Below are 23,227 nucleotides of genomic sequence, written 5' to 3' on the forward strand. Positions count from 1 at the left end.
CACACTTCCTCATTAGTCTCCAGCATGGGGACACTAATCTTCCTCGACCACACACACACAGACATACATATGCTCTTGCTTTACAAATTAAAACACATATGTTCACAGTTCATACACACACATTAGACGCCATTATTAATCCCTAAACCTTTACAAATTAGAACACAAACAGCAAACACACACGTGTTCTTGCTTTCCAAAGCACCACCACACACACAACAGTATCCCTGCTTTACAAACTCCATCCATCCATCCATCCATCCGTCTGTTTTCTGCCGCTTATCCGGGATCGGATCACGGGGGCAGCAGTCTAAGCAGAGATGCCCCTGCCTTCGACCCCCACGGCTCTCTGTGGTGTTGGTGGGTCCACAGCAGGGCAAACCCATGTTCTTTCTTCAGGCTGTGGCTGGCTGGGCCCCATGGGTGGAGGCCTTTGAGCTGCCCTCCCCAGGATGAAGCCCCGGTCTCCCCAATTCTGGCGAATTCTGCTCCTTTTGGTCCATCATCACAGGGGTCTAAACGAATCACATTCAGTTTGGCCGCTCACCTAGGACCAATTTGCCTTGTTGACCCTACCAGGAACAATCGCCCCCGAACAGCATAGGTCCTAGGACAGGGGTGGGCAATCTTATCCAGAAAGGGCTGCTGTGAATATGGGTTTTCACTGCAACTAAATAATTAGATTACTAATTAGAGGACTGAATGGCTGAAAAGTCCTCGCACCTGGGTTTGAACTGTCGACTTAATGCTCATCCCAAAAACCTGCATACACACCGGCCCTTTGTGGATAAGATTGCCCACCCCTGTCCTAGGATCGCAGAAGCACACGAACCCCTCCAGCACCATGAGGTGGCGATTCATGGAGGGGGCTTTACAAACTATACAACACAATCCACAAATATATAGAAGGAGACTCTGGTCCTGAGAGCTTATCAGTGACAATGGCCAAGGCCCAATGTCCCATCTGTTCGTTTGCTGATGGCCAGGTCCACATTGCGCTAGAGATTCCATGGAGATAAACCTAGTCTGTAGCTAATGATTCTGGCTTGTTGCATTATGGCACCAAAGCAATGAACTTTTGAGTCTGAATGAGGGGAAACATCAGTCCAGGTCAGACTCTGCCAGGAATCCACAGGCACCACAAGTTGACTATATAATATCAGCTCAAACAAGAACTCAGATGAAATATTTCCTTAAGCGATACTGTTCAGCATGTAATGCAATGTGTTCCCTGTTTTATAGCCTTGTATTCTGTATCTTACTTTTGTATCCTATTATCCACATTACAGGCTGAGTGTCACATTAATAATATTCTAATAATGTTCAAGACACATGCTAACTAAAATACATATAAACTCAATAATTACTTTAACAACGTCAATAACGTAAAATATTCATTGTTCCTATTGTTGCTATTATACTCATAGCTGCACCATCTGCTGACACCTGAACGCACAAGAAAAATCATGTAGGGCATTTTACTCATTAAGACAGGCCTTTATTCGATAATGTTATAATTACAGTTAACACTGTTCCAATTTCCTTGCACAAAACACAAGATGGTCCAAATGTAAACATTCACCAGACACAGCCTGATGTCCCTCGGGGACCGTCGTGAAATCAGGCCAACGCTCGAGGATTCATGATTCTCTGAAGAGATGGTACGGCTAATGGCAAACCTGCAGAAGGCCTGCTGTTTATGGTCGGAGGATGTGAGCCCTTCCGCGAGTTGTTAGGAGATAGGGGTCAAAGGACTGAGTAGGACTGGGACTGTCACAGCTCCATCTTCACAGAATAAACAAAAAAGGAAACCAGGACAAGAGAGCTGCTGAAACATCCACCTCGGAATCTCGAGACATGAAGGACATGGCAGACAGGAGCACAAAGGGGCAAGTCGAGTCTTCAGAGAACTTCAGGTGCATCATCAGAGATCAAGGGAATATATGAGTGGTGCAGAATGCATGCATTGGAGGGGATGGGGGCTGTCTGTTGTCCTGCACTGTGTGTCATTTTCTCAACCAGTCCTTGCTCAGAAGGCTGCCATCCAATCACATTTGCTCTTTGGCTGGCGGCTAAGGGTTGTCACCTTGACGATGCTTCGCGGTCACCAGAGCATGGGCGAGAGCGGATGTCCTGCGAAATACGGGATGCCAGCAAGGTAGGAGCAGTGAGGACAGTGACTGAGCTCAGTGGGGGTGGGGGCGGTGGGGGGGGGAGCGTCAGGAGAGATGGTCCCTGGAACACGCGGAGGGGCTGCAGTCGCCGGGGTCAAGGCTGTCCCCGCTTTCTGGCCTGCTTCGACCGCCGCGGCTTCAGGATGACGTAATTGCTGTAGGTGATGTGCTGCTCGGACAGGAAGGGGATGAAGAAGGCCCTGAGGAGGCGGGACGACCTGCCGGTGCAGATGTGACCAGGGGGAGAGAACTGCACCATTAGAGGCTCGAAAAGACAATGCATTGTTTTTCATGTGTCAAAATATGTTCGCGAAGCTAGCTCAAGAGCATCCTCTAATGACCACAGCGCCACACTGCAACTGCACATGGTCTCCATGGTAATCGGGAAGGGGTCAAAGGTAACACTTATCAATGCAAAGGCCATGATGTTGCTCTTTTGTCTGTAAATATAGAAAAATGGATAATGGCGAATAACTGATAGTTATGGAAGCACCTGCGCAGATTTGAATTCTGATGATTAGTAGAGCTGAATTAACTTCCCTAACGAGTAACCAGCAGCACCTCAAAGCCTAATGGTTCTTCTCTGCAGGGACGCTGTAGATGTGATTAAAAGGGGCCCAGCTCTTCAGTCGAACCATCTGTCCAGCTGGTCGGAGAGGGAGACGGACCAAGGAAGCTCACTCATTCCTCACTGCGGTTATCGGGCCAATCAAAGAGTAATGGAAACCAAAATGCAGTTGTCAGGAGGGCACACTGCCCCCCCCACAAAACCACAGGCTGGGGGTAGGGGACTGGGATTAAAAAAAAACTGCACAATAGGAAAGTGGGCAAATGGTAAGAGAGGGGTGTGGTCACGGTGCCACCAATGGCGGCGTGGAGGTGCCCTAATTAGCGGCAGCCTCGCACCGTCTGTCCGATTCAATCACTGACACCATTTCTCAGCACAGCCAGCGAGCATGTGCGGGGGGAGGGGGTGGGCAGGGGGCTGAGCTGGCACTGGGTGACGTCAGCCCGGGACACAGACCACATCCCATGAGGCTTTGCAGTAGGAGGTGTGAAAATAGGCCTGCGAGAAACTGAGGGGGAAATCAGACGAGTGTGTGTGTGTCTGTATGTGTCTATGTGTGTGTGCGCGTGTCTGTCTGTATGTGTGTGTGTGTGTCTGTGTGTGTCTATGTGTGTGCGCGTCTGTCTGTATGTGTGTGTGTGCGCGCGTCTGTCTGTATGTGTGTGTGCGTTTGTGTGTGTGCGTTTGTGTGTGTGCGTCTGTCTGTATGTGTGTGTGTCTATGTGTGTGCGCGTCTGTATGTGTGTGTGTGCGCGCGTCTGTCTGTATGTGTGTGTTTGTGTGTGTATCTGTCTATGTGTGTGCGCGTCTGTCTGTATGTGTCTATGTGTGTGCGCGTCTGTCTGTATGTGTGTGTGTCTGTATGTGTCTATGTGTGTGCGCGTCTGTCTGTATGTGTGCGTTTGTGTGTGTGTGTGTGTGCGTGTGTCTATGTGTGTGCGTCTGTCTGTATGTGTCTATGTGTGTGCGCGTCTGTCTGTATGTGTGTGTGTGTGTGTGTGCGCGTCTGTCTGTATGTATGTGTGTGTGTGCGCGTCTGTCTGTATGTGTGTGTGTGTGTGCGCGTCTGTCTGTATGTGTGTGTGTGTGTGCGCGTCTGTGTGTGTCTATGTGTGTGTGTCTGTCTGTCTGTATGTGTGTGCGCGTTTGTGTGCGTCTGTGTGTGTGTGTGCGTCTGTCTGTCTGTGTGTGCGTTTGTGTGCATCTGTCTGTGTGTGTGTCTGTCTGTCTGTCTGTGTGCGTATCTGTCTGTATGTGTGTGCGCATCTGTGTGTGTGGGTCTGTCTGTATGTGTGTGCGCATCTGTCTGTATGTGTGTGCACGCGTGTGTGTGCATCTGTCTGTATGTGCGTGCGTGTCTGTGTGTGACTGTCTGTGTGTATGTGTGTGCGCGTCTGTATGCGTCTGTCTCTGTGTGTCTGCACGCACATGCCTCCATGCACATTTTGTTTGGGGGGGCCATCAATAAATGCCTTTTTTAACCTCCTTCTCCATTGCCCTGCGCTATCGCAGCACTGCCAGGTGGATTTTTGACAGACTGGCCTCTTTCGTTTTTCTGGATCAATTCACTGACGTTAGCCCACTGCCCTGTGGTCTGGTATTAAGCCATTAGCAGCCGATGCCAGAGACAACACTCCCTGGATGGGCTCCACGCAAACACAGACTAAACACCAGTTGCGCGGAGATATGGGGATAATCGCCATGGTAACTTATTTACACTCAACCTTCACCCGCTGGCATTGGATGCATCTCACCGTTTTCAGACAAGCCGAAACCGATCCTGGCATCACACCTCCTCGAAAATATCATGTCGGCAGGTAATATGCGATGTCGGCTAACTGGTGACACTAATAATGGTCTGACTGGTTTGCGTTTACAGAGTCGCATATTATATAATACGGGTATGTTTACATAAACCTCTGTAACAAGCATTTGCAATGTATAACCCAAAATATATTTACGTGAAACATTCAATAATTACAGCGTCGCTTATTTCATTCCTTAATGATTTTTTTTTCCTTGCTGCCCTTGTGGTTCAGTCAGAGAGGGCGAGTTTAGACTGGCGTTTCTCAAAACCAGTTCTCAGGGACCGCCAGACTGTCCAGATTTTTCCTCCCTCCCAGTTCCAAACACACCTGTAGCAGGTATTTGGGGTCCTTGATTGGCTGGGAGATGGGAAGGAGCTAAGATGTGGACTGTCTGGGGCCCCCCCGAGGACTGGATTGAGAAACACTGCCTTAGACATCTGACACCCAGCTAGCCACCTGATCTCTTGATAAACACTCACTGATCACTGGGAATGACAGCCATACAACCTCAGCCGCAGTCAATTCACTGCCCCCCTTACATATGACCCCCTCCCCATTATGTAGAAGGGCAGGTCATCCTGCCGGCCTCTGGTTCAGATGACTGCTGGGAATGACAGCGACGCGAGAGGAGAGTACAGGAGGCATGAGGCGGGAGACAGCAGAAGGGGGGCGGGGAGAACGAGGGAAAGAAAAAAGGAAGATGACTGGATGTTGGAGAGAAAGGGAAACGGGGGGAAGATGGTGGTGGAATTAATGAAAAGATGGGAAATGAAGAGAGAGAGAGAGAGAGAGAGAGAGGGGGAAAGCTGAAACAGAGTGAGAAGAGGTTAACAGGGAGGGAAGCATGAGGGGGGGGGGGGGGGGGGGACTGCGCTCCTATCTGCCACTCTGCAGACGTACTGCCCCTCTAATTGCTGGGACTGAAGGGCCCCAATGACGCACAGAGCAGCGGGACTGGCAGCCGGGCGTGCGTGTGTGTGTGTGTGTGTGTGTGTGTGCGCGTGTGTATGTATGTGTGTGTGTGTGTGAGAGAGAGAGAGAGTGGGCACATGGAGGAGGGGAGGCAGGCCCAGTATATGGAGCAGAATAAGGGCACCTTGAAACAGCGCGGCGACGCCGGGTCCGACCGTGGCGGCCCATGACGCGTTTCATCCCGACACGCCCCCACATCTACGCCTTGAAAGTGAGCTGCGTTTGTGGGAAATTCCACAAGCTGCAGAGTAAACTCTATGTCCGGGGTGGGGGGGGGTGCTAATCAGCCCATACTCACAATCCCTCACTGCCTCATACAACTACGTGAATATCAGGGTTAGGTCAGTATAGGCGTGTGAGTGCGGCTTATTTGCATCTTTTGATTGGCCGATAACCCCTCCGCCCCCTGTCCCAGCGAATGACCTGGAGGCGTCCAGGAAGGGCTTGTAGGCGACGACCGTCCACTCGTCCTTGTTGGCGGCGTAGCGCGGCTCCCGCGGTGCCTGCCGCTCCGTGTCCAGGTCCACCAGGTAATGGCACTGCTTGATGTCGACCTGGGGAAACGCGACTTTAAGCCAGCTGGGTGACACGTGAGGTGTTAGTAATGGAGACCTTTGTGGTGGGGGGTGGGGGGGGGGGGGGACTACACACTGTCCACTCTAAAAACACCACAGGAGCACAGGAGTCTGTCCCCCGCGTAACAGCAGCTTGAACCACAGGCCATCGTACAAAATACCGAAAAGCCTCACTCAATCTGTCAGTGACCCTGTAAAAAAATTGACAAATCAGCTCTCTGTGCCCAACCTCTCTGCTCTGATTGGCTAAACTAATTCAGGCACTCCCCCACCACTGCCAAAGACCTAAACCAGTTTTGGCTCTTGTGCACAGCCGGGAAGCGAGGTCGCCTCACAGAAATGACCCCCCCCCCCCCCCCCCCAAACCCCCACCCCAGTCCCCACAGCTGTCCGGTTGCCAGGACGACCACACCACTGGCTCTCACAAATGTAGTGTGCTAAATGGCGCTAGGGAGACACTGATATCAACTGAACAGGGGTGCAGATGATGTCAGTTTTGGATCCCTATCTCATGAAGGACCCCCCCCCCACTCCACACACACACACACACAATTCATATATTCAAATCATCGTGGAAACTGCAGCTGCAGGTCACTGCGTGATGTCCTAGGTATGAGGCTGTGTGGTAATGCACGGTGCGGCACGGTAAACACGGCATCAGTCTTGTGACTGTCCAAGCAATGCCAGCAGCTCTGAACCACGGAGGACAATGCCGACTCCTCACGGCTCCTGGTGTGTGTGTGCATGTGTGTTTTTTGCCCTTTGACTCAATGCAGTCATCATGATTTAAAGTCCCAGTTTCCTTTTCTGCTTGCAGGAAGTCCAAAGTATCGAATGTGCAAGACACAGTCAGTCCCCCAGAGCCAGACACATGCGGACACACACACACACACATACACACACACACACACACACACACACACACACACACATACACGCCCTGCGATAAGCTGTTCACCCCAACTGCTGCAAAGACGTGGTTCGACTGAGACGGCAGACAGTGAAAAACAGGCTGACGTAAACAGAAGATCTTAGAACAGCAGCCGGTGGAAGGGTGTATGGGGGGGGTTAGAGAGAGAAGGACAGAGCAGGAATAATAGCAGGATGTGAAGATGTAGGGGCCCTGTAGGGGTGGGGGTCCTGACTTACGTATCGCGAGGACTCCTCCAGGTTCTGGTCGTTCATGTTTGAGGGGATGGTCTGGGTGGCCAGGGGTCCCTGGCTAAATGGTTTGGGCAGCTGACCCCGGAACTCGGACTGGATGAACTGGAGCTGCCAGCTGTAATTCAAAAACATACGGACACATATAATACCGCTAAGCACAGTTGATGACCAGTGAAATTTAATTTACAGGCACTAAGCGCAAGCAACAGGCCCATCTCCTGACCCAACGACACGTCAGCACCTTCTCGATGCGTAACGGCTCCGGAAGGAGCTAGACCTGTTTACTGACAGCCGTATTTCTGTATACCTCTGCCTAAGTGCATTTTTTACACACTTACTCATAAATTGCTCCCTAAGTGATGGGACAGGACTGGGGGGTGGATTAAAGAACACGTTATCCTAGGCAACAGCTTAAGGCCCCGATAAAATCAGGGGCCCCACCTGGCAAAACAGGGGCCCCACACCATCTCAGAAAAAATGAAATGGTCATTAAATCCAATGAACTGACCAGCCACCCAACTCCCACCCCCTGATTGGCAAATTTTACCACCGGCCTCCCGTACACATATCGGGGGATTATTTGACGCTTTTTTGGCATTGTTTTCTATTCTCTTGTTTTGCTTTTGGTTCCAAAAAATAAGTGGCCCACTTGGGGGGGGGGGGGGGGCAGAGAAGTTAACTGGCCCCTGTACAGGATGGACTCTTCAGGAGTGGGAGAGCTACAAACACTTTCCAGTGGAAACAGAAAATGAGCGTAAAGGCTGTGGGGAATAGGGGGGGGGGGCACTGACTTGTTGGGCAGGAGGAAGCTGCTGGGGTAGCGATGCCACTCCTTCCCCACACAGACGGTGACGGGCCGGCCCTCGGGGACCATGTGCACGGTGGGGTCCTTGGCGATGCGGTGGAACTCCGGGTAGAGGTCCAGAGGGGCGTGGTAGCCTGCCAGGGGGGGGGGGCGGTGAATGCGCAGAGACGCGTGTGTATGTATGCGAGACGGGCTTACACATACGCGTGCGAGACTGCAGACGCACCACTGGACACGCAGGGATGTGCGAGCAGGTGCGTGACCTTCTCACCTCTAAAGAGGGCCACAGAGCGTGACAGGGAAAGCACAGTGAACAGCACAACGGAGCCCAGGGCCAGCCAGTTGGAGGAGATGGTGTAGTGCTCCAAGCGGTACCGCTGGAAGAGGAAGTGGTAGCACTTCTGCAAAACACCCCACCCGCAACATAAGGTCAGGAGAACTCGCAAGTGGCTCGTGAGAGTTTCTCTTACACAAAAATGTTCTGAGGGCAGAAAGAAAAATGATTGGTTCAGAGAGATAACCAATCAAATTGTAGAGGAGGTGGATCCAAGCAACTAGAGGAGGCAGGACCAAGACATCTGATTGGTTGGTCCCGCTTCCTCTAGTTGCTTGGACCCACCTCCTCTACAAGCTGATTGGTTATCGCTCTGAAGGGGAAGGAATGAGCTGGAGGGTGGGTGTGGTCTGGGGGAGAAGCCCGTGAAAGGGGGTGTGGTTATGGGCAGCGCTTACCTGCAAGGAGGAAAGGGCCACAGCCCCACACAGGCAGATTAGGGGGTAGATGGGGAACAGAAAGCGCTCCTCCTTATGGGGCCTCGTGAAGAACACCAGCATCCACAGATACATGGGGGACAGGGTGAGCCAGTACGGGCGGCCCAGGTTCTGAACTGAAAACAGAACCACAAGACTAGCTTCTGGACACAGCTGGCAACAAAAAAAACCCAGTACGCTGACTGCTTAAATGACTAATCGGAAGGAAGACAGTTTAACCAGCCAGTGATTACCAGAATACTGTTTTCCCACACTGAACACTGAGCGCTCAAGGCGGATTTTCCACACGGTTATTAATAACCAACAGCGCCACCTACAGGTAGCTCAAAAATAGCAGCACAGCCATTGAGGGCAAATTGCATTTGAACAGGGGGAAAAACTGGTATCGAGGCAGGGGCACAGGGGTGATACCTGCAGATTCGGCAGTATGAGGCCAGCAGGATGGGGGTGACAGGCACCCAGCGTTTAATTCGATCAGGATGCATTGCTTGGCAACTCGGAGTGTTTCACAAGCTCCAAAGTCATCCGGCCCTCTGGCCCATTCTGAGAGTCCTGCTTTCATTAGCAGGGAGATGTGATGTTCTCCAGGCGAGGCATCCTGTGCATTCATTTACCGCAGGAAACGGCAGCGCCACAGTCAGGATAATGAGCTGTCAGCACGGCGCAGTACGGACGCGGCCGCACGGACTGCCGCACGCATGAAAGACGCAGAGCTATCTCACACGCCGATAAACACGTCCGAGGCACCCAGCGGCGAATGACGTATGCGCAGGGGAGCCGCCGCCACCACCGATGCGCAGGTCACCCGCCAGCAGAGCAGCAGACGTCATCCGAGCAGACGCACTCCCCCCCCCCATCCCGCCCACGCAAATATGCGCAGACGTTTTTACGCGAGTACATACCGATGTTTGACTTTGCTGCTCGTGGCAGGGACGGCGTGACGAGTGAGGGGTGGTGGGGGGGGGGGGGGATTGATGGGGGGGGCATCGGCTCACCGTTGAACCTCTGCAACAAGGCCTCCATGAGTGCCGTCAGGGGCAGGGAAAGCAGGGCCAGCACAAACACCACGTTGAAGTTGAGGAATCCATTCACGAAGTAGTACTGCCAGGGCTCCGTGCCTGCGGCGGTCGCAGAGACCCGAGCCAGCAAGGGTCCGAAGGAGGCCGTGGTGGATTGAGAAAAGAAGGGGTGGGGGAAATGGTCAAACAGTGCCATCTTGTGGACGTTGGCTGTAACTGATAACATCTGGCACAAAAATCAGTTCATAGAATAGGACATGAAAGGCAGTACCGTAAAGATCCGGGCCATGTGGAGTGAAGACGTTGTACAGGATGATGTTCAGCGGCGCAATCACAAGCTTTCCGTAGTAGTAACTGTCCACGGCCACGATAGGGGCCTGAGAAGGAGGTACGAAGAGGTGGTGGTGGCGGGGGGGGGGGGGGGGGGTTAACAGAAGAAAGCATTGCTATGGAAACAGAAAGAGAACAGAACTACATGGGGGGGGGGGGGGGGGGGGGGGTAAGACTGTACCAGGAAGAGCAGCAATGACACCAGAGTCCAAGTGAGGAAGCTCTTCCATTTGCGTTTCAGGAGCAGCAAGTCGAGGGCGATGGGCAGCCTGGCCAGAGAACGTCAAAAATGCAAAAACAGTGGGTGAATTTTCAGTACGTCGTCCCTAAAAGTCCATGCTCCTGCGATCACACCTCCAGGGTATACCTAGTGCCAGGTGTGCTGGACCTGGAGGCCCAAACAGGGGTTCCAGTACAATACATCAGTGTCATAGGCAGTGCTGCAGCCTACAATGAACCAGGCCTCCCCACATCCCCAAGACTCTTTCTTACCCCAAGAGGGCGCTAAAAGGCCAGCCCACGATGGCCCCGGCCGCCACCCCCAGAACGGCCAAGCTGGATCTGTCCTGGAACCAGCCCGTCATGGCCACCAGGGTGCAGTACATGCAGAAAGTGCTGGGCAGAAAGGCTGCGGACAAAGTGCGGGAGAAGGTTAGCAGAGAGAGAGAAGAAGAGGGGGAAGAAGAGCAGCTGCGGAGGAGACCCACCTGCCGAGGAACAGAACATCCCCGCGCTCAGAACCAGGAAGGCCAGCATGAGGCGACCCACATGCAGGCCAAACTTCTTGCACACGGCCCTGCAGAGGGACACAAACACATCCCTCACATCCTGTCTTCAGGGGGTGTTGGGGCAGCCGACACTGTGGAATCCCACCTCAAACCTGCCTCCCATTCACAGTTGTGGGGCTTCTATACTGCCGTACAAACGCAAAATGCTGTAACTGCACATTTGATCAAAACTGAGTTCTCACAGGCTCCGTTTTGTCGGGTGACATCTTATTCATTTATCTGACACTTTTACCCGAAGCAACTTACAGTAGAGGGAAGGGTTACAATTTATGTGCGCTCCCTGGGATTCGAACCCACAACCTTTATATTGTTAGTGTGATGATTTACTTGATGAGCTACAGGAGCAGTAATATCTTGTCTTAATAGCTTAGGTCGCCCCCTGTCCAGCCCTGTGCTCACTTGTAGAAGTAGAGCTCACACACGCAGCAGCTGAATGCCAACACACATCGCAGGAAGTAGAACACCAATGCCTGCAGGGGCACAGGAAGAGGGCACGTTAAAAGTAAACACACTCCATCTGTGGCTAGAAAAGGCCTGGGTCCCACAGGGGGACCTGAACTGCACCTCTTGAGCCATTTCTCTAAACGTAAGGCCGTTCCAGCAGGCAGACCTCGTGGCCGAACCAAGACTCTGGCGAAAGTGCGGCACTGAGAAGCTAAACGACGCAATAAGAGTCAATGGCCACAGCAGCGCCGCCGTATTCTGGCACCGCCGCCATCTCTCACCTTGTTGGTCTGCAGGATCTTGGCATGGAAACAGGCTGGCAGAGCGTGGAGCCACAGGTAGGCATAGGAGCGGATGGCGTATTCCGGGGAATACTCCCATGTTTGCATGCCTTTGCCATACAGTAGGTAGTGTGTCTAAATAAATGGAGAGGACAGTGAGATTAGCAACAATGTGTTCAGTTAGTGCTGTTATTTATATATAATGGGGCAGATGAGTGAATGTCACACACACTGATCCGGACACTTACAGGCTCCCAGTAATTGTAAGTCTCGTCACAGTCGGAGATGTTGCTAAGCAACGCCGCACAGAAGCGGGCAGACACCAGGCACTTGAAGGCGGTGGAACCCTCAGGTGCCCAAACCTGGCCTGCCTTGCTGGAAGACCTGTAGTATGAGGCAGGCTGAATGAAAGGACCAAATTGCTTATCTGGGTACAAACTAACCAGCCAAGGAGAATAGAGGGAGAAGGGCTAGTGTTAGACAGCAACAGGATGTTAATTCCTTCTGTTCATGTTATGTAAGGAACTTAATATAAGATGTGTGTTGTACTGTAAAATAAAACTGCCAGTACACTCAGCGTCACATAAGCGTGTGCTTATTACAAATAAGAACGTTCTTATCAGACTGAGCATGCGCGGTGAGGGATTAGCGATTGCGGTGCGACATTTCTTAAGACTGCCCGGGCAGTCCTGTCACTGACGCTTTTTTTTTTTTTACAGAAACATTTAATTATCACAACAATGCCTGTAGACGGTTGACTTAGAAACTACCCCTGCTGGTCTAGACAGACTTGCAAGATAACCGACTTTAGGTTGCGAGAATGCATTCAGACTGCTTAAAATAATAATAAAAAAACGAGCTAAATGACACACCCCATCACTGTGCAGTCTCATTTCGGGTGCAGCGTGACATATTAGGAACACCTACACAGCAGTTGGATGAGTCTGCCCTGAATGAATGAACCAATGAGAGGATAGACAACTACGGCGATAACGTTACGTGTCGCTCTTACCTACACGTAATGAAGGAAAATACACAGAGAACTCGGTATCAATGCAATAATCGAATAGGTCTGTATGTTTTAAAAGCAATATTATTTTCAAAATCAAAACGCATGGGGTGACTTACTTTAAAGACAAACCAATGGTTTTCGATGATGACCGATGGCCATTTAACCATCTATAAATTTCCCTTATGATCTGCTAGCTCACCACCCATCTAGTCACCATGCCTGTATATATGGCTTACAAGATGCCAAATTGCAGGACTCACTCATTGCGCGTTTCTGGCGTTTTAACGTCCTCGGTCCCTTTTTCATCCTTTGCTGTCCGGGTGTCACTGGGAAGACTGGGGTTCACGTTGTTTGCGTCTTGTTTGCTTCCTCGTCTGTTTCTATGCCGGAGTCCCTTCGACGCCATCTCTACTACTGGCAACCGTCGGCGTCATTTTTTTTTTTTAAAGGGAACTGTTTCAGGCAGCGCTATGGCCATTTTTAGTAATGGCAAGCAGCACTTTGTTACAAATTGTCAGATTTCATGCAAGTGCGCCAGAAACACTGCGTATCTTTATACTTCTGATTGTAAAACGTGCATTTGCGCAAAATTTTACATCTGAAAATATTGAGTATAATTATTATACAGTATAATTTACAGCCACCATTTTCCGCATTATAACAAATGTGTCCTTTAATTAATTTAGAACTTCGAACACTACATTTGAAAACTAAAGTTTATGTTTAGCAACCTGATGCACGTACAGTATACCAGAACGATTATTCAGTCAGTTCGTAGGAGATTAGGTGGATAGATTAGTTTATTCCTGATTTCCTAGCGTAAATTAATTTTTAAATAATACTATTAAGTGATGACGAGTTTCGGCAGTAGGCCGCGTGAAAAGTTATCGAAGTAAATTAACTCAAACAGACCAGGGAGATGTTCCACAAATCAGGATTTCTCAGTTAGCTGGGTTACCTTAAGCTATAGTCATGCTTGTCCAATATAGGAATGCTTCTGACCGTGGAACTGCCCTAGATTAGGAGTTTTGCATTATTATTTTTTTTATTCTACAGGTATGGTGTAGCGTTCGCTATAGGGTTTCAAGTTTAATATTGTGTGCGTGGTATCTGAAGCACAAATCAACGTCTGTGTACTGTCTATATATGTTCAGTAACACTGAAAGCTTTCCATTAACAGAAAACATGAAGCAAATATATAACTGCATTTATATAGTCATTTATAACTGCAGTCAATGCACATTCAGTATATTGCATTATATTTATAACAGAAATCATGTCCGAGCATCCACCATTCTCATGTCCACATTCCGCTTTATAGAACGCATTCCTATATACAACACAACGCTAAATTGGGGGGGGGGGGCGGGGGTTAAAGATCTTAATCGATTAACTACCAGAAGACACAAAGCCAACCAAAAAGTACTTTATTAACCAAAACACATTAATCCCACATAACAGCAACTGAAATTCGCAGTCAGAAAACATCCAAAAACAGGTATATTTAATTATCCAAAACAAAAATTACCCTCCGTCGGTAACCTGCACGAAATTTGGGAGGTAGTCAGTCGCTCGCCCACGGAGAGCACAGGTCAATGCAGTATCCCGGGGCCGTTATTATTAAAGTTATATCTCACGGTTACTCACAGTGCTATTTTTAGTCTCGCTTGGACTGTAAACAAAATAGCAGGTTTTGGATAACCTGTCCCGCACAGCTTATGTTTTACCAACATCGCGGCAGTTCACAAAGTTACGCTTAAAAAGAGATGGCTTTGCTCGTTAAAAGATTGTCTCACAAATACAAAAAACATAAATACGCATTTCTTCCGCAAACATGCTATCGCCATGCAATTCAGCAGCGTCATTTAATTCTATTGAATCCTTCTGCATGGGCGGCGGTGGTGATTATATGTTTTGTATTAAATAAATTTTTGAGCGACACCAAAGCTGGACGTCGAACATAATTACAGTGATAGCACGAGCACTATAAAAACCATCGCGAAAGTTTCACTTTCATTTGACACGTATAAAAATCGCCACAAGAATACAATCGTCTGTCAGTTTCAAATAAGCACACTCAGATCACACATTCTGTTTCAGAATAAAAGAATTAACAGAAAAGTTAAATTACACATAGAATAGCAAAACAACATTGCATCTATTACAGTACACGGTATGAAAGATAATTTAATAGGACTCTATATTTTTCTCCAATAACTTTTATAATTTCTAAAATATTTGTCCTTATACATGAACAAATCAAATACTGTTGTTCTCACTGTTCAAAAGCAGCCCGTTTGCATTTTAACAAGCTAATGGGTTTTTTTTTGTAAATAAAATATCCTACAATGGCCTTGCATTCTATACTAAACTGATACCTCTTTACATTCCCAGATGGATCTTATGCTGCACTTCTGGTCCTTGAAGAGTCTTATCTGGTTCTTGCTGTTTTGGAAGATGTTGTGTAGCTCCTGCTCCAATACTGCTTAGCCTCATCCCTGGGCATTTACTGGAAGCCGCCCTCACGGAATTAACTCTTTGACAGCACGGATGTTTGCCATGTGCTATCTGCCACACTTGTACACTGCTTTGGACAAAAGTGTCTGCTAACTATATAAATGTGATGTAGATGCCTGGGGTGGGCTTCAGGTCCACTACAACTCTGTACCGGATAAGCTGATGGATGGATGGAATCAAAAAAAAAATTCTTTTACTGTTGCCAACCATAAAAATCACACTTCCAAAAAAAAAAAAAGTGATCAAGATTCTCCAGAACAGTAGGATCCACTGACTCATGGGAGTTTTACTTAAATGTTCTGAGGGTCCAGAGGAGGTGGGATCCAAGCAACTAGAGGAGGCAGGACCAAGACATCGGATTGGTTGGCCCTGCCACCTTTGGTTGCTTGGACCCACCTCCTCTACAATCTGATTGGTTATCTCTCTGAACCATTTTTCATTCTGCCCTCAGAACATTTTTGTGCAAGTAAAATTCCCATGGGCAACACACTACCCGCCATTGTAAATCTGCATGGATATTATTAAAAAAAAAAAATTTTCTTCTGTTAAAATAGTCAAACCAAACTCCCATGATTCCCTGCTGGGTTGCAACTGGGTCTCATATTGACAGCATTCATCTTGGTGCTCTACTCTCCACCAGCCTCTCTAGCGCATTGTGACCTGCAGCTCTAAGGGGAGAAGCCTGCGCAGCTCCAGCTGCATGGCCAGGGCCTGGCTGTACGACAGCGCGCGGTCAGCAGACTGGTAAGTCAGCCGGTAGCACATGCTGGCGTGGCCCATGTGCGGGTGCCGGAAACGGTCGACCAGCGTCGCCTTCCTGACGGCTCCCGCCGACACCCGCCGCACCAGCGAGTGGAAAGCCAGCTCATCGAAGCTGTCGGGCTCCACCCAGAAGCTGACGTCGTGCACGTAGGTGGGCGGGTACAGGGAGAAAGGCCGGAAGGGTCCTGGTGAACTGGGGAGGAAGTGGGACAGGAAGCGGAAGTCGGGGCTCCAAAGGAGCCGCCAATCGGTCACGCCGAAGATCTGCGCGGCCAGCAGGTCCAGGTTAAGGGTCACCACACACAGCTGCTGTACATCGTCAGGGGCAGAGAGCACCTCCAAACGTCCAACCTTGAAGGAACCCTTTACCTTCAACCACAGCTCGTGTACACGGCTCCTATCTTCCTCTTCCAGTGCAATTCCATATGGGGCCAGGAGCATCTCCAGGCAATTCCTTAGCTGCCCGACTGGCTCAGGCTCAGAAGGCAGGGCTCCGACCAGGAGCAGCTGGTGAAAGGCGGGGGAGGTGTTCCTGGACACAGGAACCCTGCGGTAGACTGGTCCACTCAGCCTGAACAGAACCCCGGGGCAGAAGTCACTGCGCTGGACCACTTCCTGGACATGCAGCAGCAGGGACGGCCAGAGTCCATAGTTCCCTGTTGGGCTGTCCTGGCTCCCATCTGGCCGACAGTCTTCTTCGCCCAGATTGTGAACCTCAACGGGCCGGATCCAGTAAATGTCGGACGTCGTTATATCAGGGCCACAGGCCTGCAGTCTTTCCGGAGAATCGCGGAAGAGAAAGGGGAAGTCAACATCTACCACCTGCACAGGCCACAAGGACTCCAGTTCCTTCAACAGCTGCTCCTGGACCATTTGTACTGGGTGGTGAGATTTTGGATCCAGGAAATTCCTAAGTAGGAAAAACAATACAAGTTTACTTTTCACATTGATTCATTGAACGTGCCACTTTTATCTACAGCGGTGTACTTTAGAGGGGTTACAATCTGTATGTACTCCCTGGGATTTGAACCCACCACCTCTGCATTGTTAGCATAATGTTTGACTTGTTAAAAAAAAAACTGCTGCCCAATGAACTTCAGAGGCATAAATGGTCTTTTCATTTTGTACCCGTTCACTGACATGACCTTGGTGTAATGGTATGCGTCACCAATTTCATGACCTATCGGGAAGTCATTTTAAGATATGGATAAGGTAAATTGCGCTACGCTAAATATTAACTATTTTCATTAACTTCTAGTGTCCTAGCCATGATCCAGTGAACTTTTGTTGGCGAAAAAACATAACTCTATATACAAAACAGGTGTGCTTGTGTGTCTGCTTGCGTGTGTTGGCATACAAGTACCTGTTAGCAAACTCGGTCAGCTCCTTGGGAAACTCAAAGAGAATGATTTCCTTTCCCACAACGGCTTCCAGGTTTATACTCGGTATAGCAGCGTAGGGCAAGCTATGCGTAAAGATGTGATTTAGCGCCCCTTCTACATGGAAACCTTTGTCTTGGCTCCTTAAAAAGAAACATTTTGAAGGCGTCACATTGCATCCAATCAGTTTGTTTTGCTGGTAATGCTGATGACGGCCAGACTATCACGGGTCACCTGTAGCCGGTGCACTTGTAGCTCTGGTATTTCTCATGGTCAAAGGGACAGATCTGACTCAGGATAAGACCAGCCTCAGCAGCCATAGCAACGGCTTGCCAGCTGTTGTGCCACTCCCTAGTCGGCTTATCCGCGGGCGTCCCCCCCTGCCCGTTGCACAGGGCGACGTGGATCTCACCACCGTTCTTTAGCACCTGAATGGAGCTGGATATGCAAATGTGTCATTAATTACTGTCTGACACAGAAGCCGGTTATCCAAGTTACAGTCCCATAGCTAAAATTCCTCACTTCCTGTACTTCGTCTATCAAATATACCAAATACTCAGTAAGACTCAGTAGACTCAGTAATGCATGCTACTGTTGGTTAGCCGTACTGGAGAAAATGAGCACAGAGATGAACACCTGAGGAAAAACTTAGCCAACAGGCTGCGGTTCTTCTTCACTCCACTCTTTCGCCCGCAGTGGGGGAAGTTGAAAATGATGCAGTCAAAGTACCGCTGTTTCAGGGACGTGCACTCCAGGGCTGTGCCGTCCACCTCGTAGTACATATCTGCGCCTGCCGGACACAAGACGCCAAGTCGTTGCTGTTAGGCTGCCGCTGGCTTTGCAGGATTGCCAGCTCTCACGCATCTGGAGTGACACAACCTTTCAGACTCGCAATAAATCTTAAGGAAAATCTATATTATTCCATCATTCCACCATAAACCTTAAATCAGCTACATCAAAAGCGATGAGGCAATTTGCAAACCCTACATACTATTTACAAGGTAATAAAACTGTCACATACATGTAAATGAGTGTACAGACTGATCTCAAATTGAAAATCTCACTCCAGCCAGTTGGCATCCCGGAAATTTTATGACCCACTGTACTGGGAAATTAGAAATACTCCCTTCTCCCAAGAAAGTATCCCTCTTCTTTAACAAGGACAGCACAAAAAAAACATAAAGATTGTATTAATTAAACTGTACGAGTGTCAAGAGAATTATACCGAAATGAAATGCCGGATCCACTCACCGGACTCTGAAAGTCTCCGTATGTTCTCCGCAGCGCCGTCCTGAAGCCGAGCCACATCCTCGGCCTGAAAGCAGGTGGCCGTAACCTTGGCACTGCCTCCCGCAGCCTGGCATAAAGCAGCCGAGAAGGAGAAATTTCCTTCCCCGACAAGCAACACTTCCCGAGGAGCTGTCATTGTGTCTCTGCCGGACAACACATTTACTGTAGAAAAAAAAGAAGATCAAAAAAATATTTTAAAGAAGTTTTGCAGAATGTCGGCAATCCGAAGGAAGACATTGATCAGGCAGTCTTGTATGCCATGCATGTCACTTTCCCGCATGGTCACAAAAGAAAGTGAACTCACTAATCCTCGTAAATCATTAATGAACTACCTACCACATCTACAAAAGGGTATTTAAAACGCAGATTCTTTGTCACAGCAGCCCAAAGCCAAAAGTAGGAGCCCTAGACGTCCTTGACAGTGAAAGGCTGTATAATTGTATGATTAAACAGACATATTATCAATGCAAATATGTTTTGATTCACATATTCAGCAATATCACGTTTCGTTCAACTGGGAAAAATCTAGCTTATGATGCGAGCGGTCAGCGAGAGACAGTAAGCAGCTTTTAGTAACGCATGTGGCTGCAGTCTGTCCCAACTCACTTCACGATGTACTCAGCGGGACTGCGCCATGCGCTTAATGATTGATATTTTAAATCATCATTTAAAATATCAGCAAAATAAATCGCTGTCAACAGTGCACGGTTCCGCCATTTTCACACAGTCGAATAAATTCCCATTCTTATCAAAGCAACCTTTTCTTAAGTACTTAAATTTTCCCAGGAGTTCGGGTTACAAAAAAACCCTGAAGGAAACACAGAGATGTGTTACAAAACTGTAAAAATATATTTAAACAGTGTTTTTGCGTCCGATGGTCTATTTAAGCCACGATATTAATTTAACTTTTTATAAATGACCTAGGTATATTTTTATAAAAAGACGACATTGCATATTAAAAATAAATCGTACTAACGCGAATCTCAGAAGTTTCTGCATCGGAGGACTAAACAATAACACAGCGCTAGGGTTAAGCGAAAGATAGGCGCCAGGATGCCCCAATAAAATGTCGGGATTTCAGGCAGGGGCGAGTCCTTGAGGACTGAACAGAGCAGTGACTGGAGAAACGAGGCTCTCCAACCAATGGCTGATTAAACCGGGCGTGATTGACATGACACAGTGGACACGCCCACAATTTGAATATAAAATGCTGGAGAATGAACAACTGCGCGCATGTCAACAATTCTTATTACCAAGTCTCGCTTTGACGTAACAAACAGTAACTCTAAAAATGTTAAATGGAGTTTATTTATTTTTAATTTATTTGTGTACACCAAAGAATATGCATTTTCTTTGGAGAATTTAATTTGCTATTTCAAACACTTCTGCTCACTTCTCCCCAGGGACTGAAAATCCCTCTAATTGCCCTTATTGCATTAAGTGTGAATTAGGCGTCAATCATTCGCATCAGTGGATGGTATGATATATTTTTTGTTAATGTAAGGATTAGAAGGGAACGAGTTTCACAATCAGTTTTATTATTACCAAGCACATATGCGTGTAGGAGGAATTTGGCATGGTACTTCAGTGCAGTCACAAAAATAAAATAAAAATAAAAACACTAAACAAGCCTACGACAATGATACACTAGATACAACACACGATGAGTATTCAGGGGCCACTAAGATTTTCCACAAAGGGCCGGTGTGTATGCAGGTTTTTGCGATAACCTGTAGGTCTGTGCATAATAATTTCCCCTTGGGATCAATAAAGTTTCTTAACTTTGCCCATGACAACTTTTTATGAACAGCCATTATTTTCCAGTTAAGTTCTGATGTGGGCCCAGCATTAGACACCAACTGCTCAAATACTTGTTATACCTGTACATATACAGATTCTGGCTACAGCTGACTCCGGCAACTGGAAGGCAAAACAAACCTGACATTACGTTTATCATCTGTCCCCATGGCGTGGGAGATTAGGCAAACGTAAAAACTAACTTTGCACCGATGTTAGGTTTCCCTAATCGGGTCAATCAACTTCACTACTTCGTGGGCCTGCAGGATACATTTAACTCTGCTACCTCACATCTGACCAGTTGAGTGAACGAAAATGCAGCCCACAGATAGCAAACTATGCACTCTATGCTGTTAGGTTATGTGTTAGTCTTGTGTTAATTTAGGTAGCACCTTGGTCTGAGAGAAACACTTTTCCGTTTTTAACTGTGTACGGTACTGTGTATGGTAAAATGACACTATAGAGCTACTTAACATGACTTAAATAGTGCCTTAAATCCGTGATACACACTCCTGCCAAAGTACCAATTCGTTTATCTTTTTCTTATGGGGGAGGGGGTGTTGCTTAGTCGGTGCCCCAGGTACCCACCTATACATCTCACATGCTTTGACAGCTCCTGAGCATCCTTCAGATGGCGTTTGGATGAATCAGGAGGAAGCTGCTGTACAACCCGACCAAAGTCCACAGGATCATAATAGCATGTGCCAACTCGCTTGATTGCCAGCCAGACTATCCGAACTTGCATGTCCACGCACCTAATTAAACTGATGCTCCTTCAGTTGTTGCGCATTACGTCTACACTGAGTGCTGCTTTTGGAAAAACAAGAGCAACGGTGCGTCTTTAAAAGAAGTCCTTTAATGAAACCGATATTTCGCTCAATACCCCTTTAATCTCTCTGAGCTCCTTCGCCACTTCTCGGATGGCTGTAATGGTGTCCCTTTGTGTCTGCAGTACCGCATCTGTGAGGACGCGGCCACCGCTGTGGATTTTCGGAACACGTGGCGGCGGCGGCGTCAGCGTCTCACGCGATCTCGCGCTCGGACCGGGTGCATCGGATTCCTCCGCGGCTACTCCAGCATCCCGTCCCACATCTACCGGAAAAAGAGAACTTATTTACGACGATCAAAGCCATGCCATTTCATTATTGGGTCATTAACTTTTTTTGTTAATGTGTTCCTTGTATCTTTCATTCATTGACGAAATGGTTTTACCTGGTTTTGTTTCAGTGGTCTCATGTGCCTCATCAGTAGTTTCCGACTGCTCTGCTACAACACTGCATGATACGGAATCTCCTATTATAGATGCCATACGCTCCTCGAAGTCTGAGAGAAAAGGTGTGGGATTATTCCCATCTGATGCTTCTGTATTGGCCCTGTGCGCAGCCAGTCGTTTTTTCCCCTCTACTTTCAGATCCTGCCACTTCTTTTTTATTTCGGGTACAGCGCGTTCTGTTGAGCTGACGGCATTTACTGCAGCGGTAATTTGCTGCCATTCAACGTACTTTCTCTTGTTTGTGATACCTGCGGTATGGTTCCCCAATATAATATCTTTTCGTGTTTTTACCTCCGACAGCAGGACATCTACCTCGGACTTGTTAAAATTTAAATTTCTTCTCTTGATTGTTATAGCCGCCATCATCGGACTGTGCAACCAGAAAGTGTTGATTTGCGTATTAAATGAGCACGCAATTCATTTGCATTGACCATTTATGGTTATTTGTGGGCGGCAACTGGGCAGAACCTCAGGCTCGGTCACGTACGCACGTTTACAAAATAGTTCTGATTTATCAAGAGGAGATTGCGCACATTTTTGCCTACGCCACGTTTGATACACTAGGTTTTTTTCTGCGTACGTCATTTTCTATTTTTTGCGTACGCATTTTTTGTGATGAAATTTACGCAAAGTTCTATAAACGAGGAACCATATTACAAACGTGCGCACGTAATAAATGCGCCATTTTCTCCCACGACAGGGATAAACCACGCCCTGCAGCTCAGACGACTTCTCAGGATCAATTTCATTGGCCAGCAGTATGAGAGCGCTGATTGGCCACACAACACTGGTTGATATAATCTGTTGAGCGAATCACAATCACAGTCCCACCTTCGTCTTTGACGTGGAGGAATCTAGTATTACTCCCGAAAAAGGAGGCTACTCTGGCCAAGAAAAACTGCATTTAATTAAATATCCAATATTAAATTCGGCTCAGATATAGAAAATAGGGTACATTGCCTGTTATATGCAAAATATAATTTTTAAAATGGCAACAAACTCTTGGCTCTTCCTGGACTACAAATGACCACATAAGCATAGTATGTATTGTAATTTCTAGATATTTCACAGCATACTGTGTTAGAATGTCATGGACTTACATTAGTATCTGGTGCCCTTAAAAATTATTAAATGCTTTATTGTGACATTTGTACATGTATATTGGAATATGTCTTTTCAAATCTCCCATCTTGTTCTCCTTTGAGATTTGCAGACGTATGTACAATAGAGAGCAAAGTTTGTGGCCTGTTCACAGGGTTAGCTATACCACTCATCTTTGGTAAAGAAGAGGAAACTTATTAAAAATGTCTTTGTGGTTAATAAGAACATAAAAAATTGAAAGACATCTAACCCCTGAGTGAAATATATTTATTCTAAGAAAAAGAACATTTCTGTTAGAGTTATGAAATAAAACCTTGGCATTTGTTCATATGCATTATACAACATGAAACAAACTTGAAAGTGAGAAAAATTGTAATTATTTACAGGAAATCATTAT

General features: G+C 47.8%; 2 protein-coding genes across 5 annotated transcripts; both read right to left on the reverse strand.

Annotated features, from left to right (window-relative positions):
- Window positions 1-1,476: 1,476 nt before the first annotated feature.
- On the reverse strand, window positions 1,477-13,141 carry alg9 (ALG9 alpha-1,2-mannosyltransferase). Its single transcript, XM_072702125.1, has 15 exons — window positions 12,972-13,141; window positions 11,948-12,083; window positions 11,700-11,834; window positions 11,374-11,444; window positions 10,894-10,982; window positions 10,679-10,814; window positions 10,368-10,455; window positions 10,128-10,233; window positions 9,833-9,955; window positions 8,799-8,953; window positions 8,338-8,467; window positions 8,053-8,200; window positions 7,247-7,376; window positions 5,946-6,076; window positions 1,477-2,392 (listed from the first exon to the last, which is right to left on the reverse strand). Exons 1-15 carry the CDS (start codon window positions 13,115-13,117, stop codon window positions 2,269-2,271), a joined length of 1,848 nt encoding a protein of 615 aa, XP_072558226.1. The 5' UTR covers window positions 13,118-13,141; the 3' UTR covers window positions 1,477-2,268.
- A 980-nt stretch (window positions 13,142-14,121) lies between these two features.
- On the reverse strand, window positions 14,122-21,201 carry fdxacb1 (ferredoxin-fold anticodon binding domain containing 1). 4 transcript variants are annotated; one of them, XM_023813587.2, is made up of 6 exons: window positions 21,045-21,201; window positions 18,621-18,821; window positions 18,006-18,159; window positions 17,604-17,807; window positions 17,354-17,512; window positions 14,122-16,900 (listed from the first exon to the last, which is right to left on the reverse strand). In XM_023813587.2, the coding sequence occupies exons 1-6, from the start codon at window positions 21,199-21,201 to the stop codon at window positions 15,874-15,876; spliced, it is 1,902 nt and encodes a 633-aa protein (XP_023669355.2). In that variant the 3' UTR covers window positions 14,122-15,873. The 4 variants fall into 4 exon arrangements, with proteins under 4 accessions (XP_023669355.2, XP_023669358.2, XP_023669357.2 ...); XM_023813590.2 differs by lacking the exon at window positions 21,045-21,201 and adding an exon at window positions 19,636-19,671; XM_023813589.2 differs by lacking the exon at window positions 21,045-21,201 and adding an exon at window positions 19,266-19,586.
- Between the last annotated feature and the right edge of the window lie 2,026 nt (window positions 21,202-23,227).

This window comes from Paramormyrops kingsleyae, chromosome 18, assembly GCF_048594095.1.
Source record: "Paramormyrops kingsleyae isolate MSU_618 chromosome 18, PKINGS_0.4, whole genome shotgun sequence".
NCBI classification, from domain to species: Eukaryota; Metazoa; Chordata; class Actinopteri; order Osteoglossiformes; family Mormyridae; genus Paramormyrops; species Paramormyrops kingsleyae.

Excerpts from the sequence above, each read along its gene's own strand:
- alg9 (XM_072702125.1), bottom strand. The coding sequence starts at position 13,117 with ATGGCGTCGAAGGGACTCCGGCATAGAAACAGACGAGGAAGCAAACAA. Across the intron at positions 7,377-8,052 it reads AGCTTCCTCCTGCCCAACAA|CTGGCAGCTCCAGTTCATCC; the intron begins GTCAGTGCCCCC and ends TTTGAATTACAG. Across the intron at positions 2,393-5,945 it reads CCCTTCCTGGACGCCTCCAG|GTCGTCCCGCCTCCTCAGGG; the intron begins GTCATTCGCTGG and ends CTGCACCGGCAG.
- fdxacb1 (XM_023813587.2), bottom strand. The coding sequence starts at position 21,201 with ATGCAAGTTCGGATAGTCTGGCTGGCAATCAAGCGAGTTGGCACATGC. Across the intron at positions 18,822-21,044 it reads AAAGCATGTGAGATGTATAG|TAAATGTGTTGTCCGGCAGA; the intron begins GTGGGTACCTGG and ends TTTTTTCTACAG. Across the intron at positions 17,513-17,603 it reads TACAAGTGCACCGGCTACAG|GAGCCAAGACAAAGGTTTCC; the intron begins GTGACCCGTGAT and ends TTTCTTTTTAAG.